The sequence below is a fragment of the Neopelma chrysocephalum genome, unplaced genomic scaffold, assembly GCF_003984885.1.
Source record: "Neopelma chrysocephalum unplaced genomic scaffold, ASM398488v2 Primary Assembly neopelma1_24, whole genome shotgun sequence".
Lineage (NCBI taxonomy): Eukaryota > Metazoa > Chordata > Aves > Passeriformes > Pipridae > Neopelma > Neopelma chrysocephalum.
Window position 1 is genome coordinate 11,009,811 of NW_020897693.1, and position 6,580 is coordinate 11,016,390.

At 49.9% G+C, this 6,580-nt stretch overlaps 1 protein-coding gene across 1 annotated transcript in view; it reads left to right on the forward strand.

Moving 5' to 3' along the window:
* The window catches only part of HRAS (HRas proto-oncogene, GTPase), a 41,082-nt gene extending 37,210 nt beyond the window's left edge, over nt 1-3,872 (forward strand). Inside the window, exons 4-6 of the mRNA XM_027703468.1 lie at nt 490-649; nt 1,368-1,492; nt 3,573-3,872. Coding sequence (XP_027559269.1) covers nt 490-649; nt 1,368-1,487 — 280 coding nt within the window. The 3' untranslated portion in view covers nt 1,488-1,492; nt 3,573-3,872. The remainder of the gene's footprint in view (nt 1-489; nt 650-1,367; nt 1,493-3,572) is intronic.
* Nucleotides 3,873-6,580: the final 2,708 nt, after the last annotated feature.

The window sequence follows — 6,580 nt, forward strand, 5'->3', positions numbered from 1 at the left end:
CTGAGAGGGAGAAAATACTGCCTGTGCATCTGCAGAAAAGGTTACAGCTGCCAAAAGCTGCTCTATCAGCTCAGCAAATTCTGGTTGCAGTTGATTTTTTTATTGTTTTTATCCCCATTTTGGGGAGATTACTCGTTCTAAAATGTTGGAAGTAGTACAGGTAACTGCTCAAGAATTCATTTTTATTTAGCTTAAACTATCTTAAGGTCATTTCTTAATATAGATTGTCATAATTCAAGTTGTTTTGTAAATAATTGCAGTTAAAGAGCAGAAGTATGTTTAGTTTTCATTTCCAAAAGTGCCCTAGCTATTTTGCTTTTTATTCACTTGTGTGCCATAGTAATTTACATTTTCCTGAAAGCCCAGCACAAAGCACTTGACAGGAGTGAGGAGTAGCTGTTGATTCTTGACAAAGAAGCTGGTGGGGAGTGTTCTGGAGCTACCCCGATGCCTTTTCTCCCTTCACTTTGTCACTTCTTCCTGTTTCAGGGAGCAGATCAAGAGGGTGAAAGACTCAGATGATGTTCCTATGGTGCTGGTGGGGAATAAATGTGACTTACCAGCCCGGACAGTGGAGACTCGGCAAGCGCAGGACCTGGCCCGGAGTTACGGGATCCCCTACATAGAAACGTCTGCCAAAACCAGACAGGTAGGAGGAGGGTTTTAAAATAAATGTTCTTCTTGTTTTCTTTTCTCCATTGCTGCCCTGGAGTGACAGGAACAGGCAGACACCAGCTTGCAGACAGATGGGTGCAAGGGCTGGGGTTAGTTGCTTCTTCAAGGCTAAGTGCTTTATCAGGATGTTCTCTCCCCAGTCTGGGCTTGAGCCTCCAACCTGGAGAAATGCATAATTCATGCTCTGGCAGCAGTGATACTTTCTAAGGGCTTTCTCCCAGGCTCTAGAATAACCCCCATAGTCACTGCAGGTCAGCTAGGCTCAGGGGCCTTGGCTAACCTCGTCCGTGGTCTATTTTGGCAGATGTACAGGCAGAATATACCAGTGCTGGAAGGACCACATGGGGCTCCCAGAGCACAAGGGTGGAAATGGAACAGCTGACACCTTCAGTGGTCCAGTGGTGGCTTTTCTCTTGGTGGTAGACCTCATTCAGACTGCTGAAAGCTGATGAAACCCAGGGACTTGAGAGCTCTTTGGCCTCGTGGTTGCTCATTCAATATTGCTCTCTGTTCGAGGGCCACACTAAGGTCCTTGTTAAGTTTCCCCAGCTTGGTTTTCTACCTTTAGCTCTGCAATTTGCACTGCTGGAAGACAGGGCTAGGAACACCTTGCTGGGGAGCAGAACCCTTTCTTCTCTCCACTGTCCCCTCTCAAAGCAGGCAGCTGCTTGGAGTGATGCTTTTTTCCCCAGGGCGTTGAGGATGCCTTCTACACCTTGGTGCGGGAAATCCGTCAGCATAAACTGCGCAAGCTGAATCCCCCAGATGAGAGTGGCCCTGGCTGCATGAACTGTAAATGTGTGGTATCGTGACTATGGTGAGTTGTGGAAGCAAGAGATGTGGTGCAGTGGGGTTATATCGGTAGCAGGCAATGGAGTGCCATGGAGATACGTCGGAAGCAGGGCAGGTGGTGACCACAGATGGACTCCTCTGCAAACAAATGCAGCAGAAACAATTTCAGCAGCAGATACTTTTTGAATGAAACACCTTTTCATTGAAATAGCAATAGTCAAAATTCCCACTTTCCTGGGGAAAAGGGGGAAAGGAAGGCGTTGTTTATTTCCCCCCCATTTTGTACAACAAGATTCTATAGAACTGAATTTTTTTTAAAAAGTGTGTTTTTTTGTGCTTTCCCCAAGAAAGCTTGTTCCCATGTTGCTGCTCTGAAAGAGAAGTTAAGCTGGTGTTGAAGCTGTACAGCTCAATGCCTGCTCACCAGACTGGCTCTAGAAGAGTTCAGATGAAGAGCTGGGTGGGTGCATTGCCTTCTAATGCACTCATGTAAATTGCCTCATCCTAAAGCTGTAGAGCAGACCTGTCTTGCTGTGAAAGTCCTGTGTTCCTCAGAAGAGTTTTCCCCATTAGATGTTTCCCCTGGGATATTTGCAACTGATGCAATGTTGAGAATTAGCCATAAGGGGGCTGTTTTGCTTTTATAAATTGTGTGTGCTGGAGCCAGAAACAGCGTTTTTCAGATTGTTTATGTTCACTTGCCTCTTTTTCTTCTTTTTCTTTCCTTGTTATTTTTTTTTATGATGAGTTTATTTAAATCATTGCAATCCTGCTGGATAGCAATCAGGGAGAGCTCCTGTTGTTGTCCCTGCATATGCTGGCTGGTCTTAAGCCAAAGGCCTGGGAATATCTGTCTGTGGAACCAACTTTTTCCATGGCAGAAGTGGAGAGGGGGGCAATTGGGGATGAGATCTATATCTAAAGGCATCTGGGACTGGGATGTGGGAGAAAAGCCTGCATGAACATTCCCCTAATGTTTTTTGGGGAGACTCCCAAGCACCTGGATTGGCCCTTCACCCCTCTAAACAACTTCTGGAGTCCTAAAGAGAAGTGCATTATATCCAGAGATGGTGCTAAGAGGGTATCCTGAAGGTGGAGGTGGTCAGCTGGTGGTTGCCTCTGTTGCTTTTTGAGCCAAAGGCCGTGAGCACAGCAGAGCTCTTCCTCCTGCCCCCCACCTCCCAAAAAAAACCCAGCAAACAAAAAATGCTGGCAACATTTGCTTCCTATGAGCAAAAAAAACACCCAAGGACCCCACCCCTCTGCTCCCAGCTGAGGCACGTGAGGTCATCTGGGGGCCGAGCCAAATGCTGTGCCCAGCACACTTATCACTACTAAGGGAGATTTTCCAGATGTTTGGGTCCTCCAGATGTTCAGGAGCGTTTCCTCCGGATGGGGATGTGAGCTCAAGGCTCATTTCCTGCTCTGGCTCACAGCTGACGGCATGGGCTTGGCAGACACTGCTGCTCCCTTACACTGCCAGGAGCCTAGTCCTTGTCACAGCCCAGTGGTGGCACTGGTGTGGGCAAGAAGGGGAGGGAAGGAGTCTCTTGGAAACATTCCTCTCTCTTAAAAGAGCATGCCCTGTGAGTTGCCCAAGTCTTTTTCTGCTAAGGCAGAAACTGGAAACCAGACATCCCAGCTTACTCTAGCTGCAGTGGCCGAGAGCAGAGAGGGAGGAACATCAAAGCACAAAGGGAGAAGCGAGGCAAAGACATGCTGGGATTTGGGGAGGGAAGGGGTGGGTGTGTGGCCAGGGAAGTTTGGTTGCATTTGCCCTGGATTCACTTTGTGGTTCCCATCATCCTTGGAGGACGGGGGAAGATCTTGCCAAACAGTGCCCCTTCCCACAAGGAGGTTCAGGCAGAGGCAGAAGGTCTGGGGGGGTGCCCAGGGCTCACCCATCACTTCAAAGCTTATTCCCTTCAGCAGATGTGCAGATGCTTTGCTGAGCCAGGCTCAGGCCTCTGAGACCTGTGCAGCCTTTTGCTTTTCTCTGTGGGCACTAGCAGGGTCATCCCAAAATGTGAGGGGTGAGTAATGGAAACAGCCCCGATGGTTCTGATGGTGAATGGGTGCTAATGAGTGTCCTCTTCTGGTTTCAGCTGACTGGACCGTGTCTTGGAGAGGTTCCCACTGTGCAGTGCACAAGGACAGAGGTGAAGCAAAGGAAGAAGGAAACGGATTCAGAGGAGGAATATGGGGGAGGGGGAGAGGAGGAGGAAGAGGACAGGGTGAGCATGAGCCCTCCAAGGACTATCTCGCACTTCACCCAAGCCTGCGGCAAACAACATTTTTTCTTTTTTTATCCCCATCCCCCCATCCTTTGGCGTCCTCCCACCCCGGCAACTGTACAAAGCCACAGATTGAATCACAGTAAATTATTATTTGATGGTCTCGACAAATCATCTTGATGGCTGTGTTCTCCTTCCAGAGGGTGCTACTGCTGGTGCTCCTGAAGGATTGCTGATGGGATGGCAGGGAGGAAAAGGTGCTGATATTTGCTCTCTGCAGACCAAGGTCATGCTGTAGATCATGAAGGTGATTGGGGTGGGAAAGACAAGCTGCCTTTCAGGGCAAGACAGCTTCTCTTTGTCTCCAGCAAGTTGTTGTCATGGTCCCGTCACCTCCAGCCCACCTGAAACTCTGCTGGCTCCAAGTTTTGGTAGGATGGAAGAATCCGACCAGTCCAAGCCTGTCTTCGGTGCTCCCTTGAGTGCCTTGCTTTCAGCCTAGTTCTTGTGTGATTTTTTTATGGCCTCAGGTGCAATGCCTGGAAGGAAAGAAGCAATGGGGAGGAGATCCAAAAGCCTAGTTCACTTCAGCTGGTGCCAGTTAGTTGCTTCTGTGACTTTTTTCCAGGCAGCTCTTTCTGGCACAAGACCTCCATAATGTGTTGTGCTCCAGAGGTAGAATTAGGCCTTTCTGGTCCCCTCCAGCACCTAGCTAGTGCTAACACCTGTATAGTACATACACCTCAGGCTGTTCCAGTCTGTTGGCAGCGTGTAAAAGTATGCAAATCCTCATCTGCCCCATGCGTGGCTTCACTACTGGTGAGCACGTAGAGAAGGGCTTTCCTGCACTGCAGACAGCTGCCCGGCCGCTCAGCAAGTAAGACTAGAGGATTCAGGCTTCCAGTCTTGGGTTTAGAGTGGGTAAGAGTGTTTTGGATAAGGCTAATGTGTTGGGAACCCCATCTTTGCTCACCTCTGCTCCTTTGTGATTTTTGCCTGAGCTCTGACCCGTGTGCTTTTCACTCGCAGACCCAAGATGAGGCACTGTGCTCAATACTGCGGGTGGCTCAGTACTCGCTGCCTTTCCCTCTCCCAAGCTATTGCACATGCTAATTTAGCTGGCATCCAGAATAAAGAGCACCGAAGGGGGAAAGTGATCCAGCTGAGTGTGGCAGAGAGCTGTTCTGCATGGGCTAGCCCAGGCCTGAAGAGGTGCTGGGTTTGGCAGCCAAGGCCGGTCAGGGTTGGGAGTGGCAAGGGCGGTGTGTGAGTCACATGCTTCATATGGCAAATCTGGTACAGAAACCCTGGTCACCCTCAGCACAAAGCCACAGCCCACCCAGGGGTTCCCAGCATCCATGTGAATAGCCTCCATCCCACTCCTCATCCTCCCTCATGCCAGGCAGCAGCAGAATTAAAGCAGCAGAAATTCAACTCCCATACTGCTTGGAGGTGCTGCCTTTGCTTTTGACCTGGGCAAGAGAGGACTTGTGCTAATGGCTTGGGTTTTTGTACATGCCTGCTCCCGAACTGCTGTGGGGCACAGCCCCCACCCCGGCTGCAGCTGCCTGGCACCCTGTTCCCATAGGAGAAGGACTGATACCAGCTGGAGTGGGAGAAGTTGCCCAAGGGAAGAGCTGCCCTGCCTTTAGCTGGGTGTGCTGTTTGCAGCAGCGCCTGTCCCTGTGCTGTAGGAGTGCTAAAGTTGCTGAGTCTGGTATTACATGGTTGGACTGGACCAGAGGCTCCCAGAAAACCTCCCAACCTAAGTTGTTTCAAGTGTGAAGCCTGGAAGAATGGTGTTTGTTCCTAAGTTGGTAGCTTGTGTGCAACTGCCCATGGGGCAGAGGGCTGGGATACTTTGTCCTTCTAGAAGATGACTAAAAGCCTTAACAGTGAGGTGGGTTGACATGGGAGCCCTCGCTTGGTGGTGTTTCTGCACTAGGAACCTGGTGCTCTTTATCTGCGATAGAACTTCTCCCATCCTTCACCAGGCCTTTGGTGAAGGATGGGATAGCTGTATCTGGAGGCCTGCAGATGAGAATTAACACTATGTCTGGGGCTCTCTCAATGACTGGACTCTGGATGGCTCTAACCATGGAGAGTATTCTCTCATTTCTGGTTGGGAGCCAGGTGCCGCAGTGAAGGACTGGGAGCTGTGGTTAAGCAGCTCCTCTGGGGAGCTCCTGGGAGCACCAGGAATGAGGTGTCTTCGCAGGGCAGGTACCAGCTACAGTCACAAGAAACTGGCATGTCTTGGTGAGGGTGTGCTAGAGTGACACTGGCCAGAATGCAAACTACTTCAGCAGCTTGGTCGGGAGCAGGAAGCCAAAGTGGGAGCATCTCCCTTTCAAAGCGGTTTCTGCACTCCTCAGAGTAAGGTTTTCCAGCTTGTTCAGGAAAGCTCCATGTCTGATCAAGTTACATATGTTATCACAGCTTGTTTGAGCACCTGCTAGTTGCACTGGGCTTCTGCAAATGGCCCCAAGAGTTCTTCAGCAGCCAAGGTCTCCCTTCACCTTGGTGCAGGTGGTAGGATAGTGCTATGACACGACAGCATTTCAGAAATCCAGTGGTCAGGTAAGAGGCAGAACTGGAGACAGCAAGCATCTGAGGAGGACCTGGCTGATAGGTAACATTCTGAGTCTGGCAGTTCACAGACCAATCTTTGCAGGCTTGTGGATTGCACCCAGCAGAAGCAGCCAGGACCCTTTTTCAAACAGTGCTGGTCAGTAACATGATCATCTCAGGAGCTGGTTAGCCTTTTGCATTAATTGGAAGATCACAAGAAACTCCAGCTCAGGGTCAAGTCCATGCTGAAAGTTGGAGATAGTTTGGGAGCAGAAAGGTGCTAAAAACTTGACACCACAGCTCTTCTC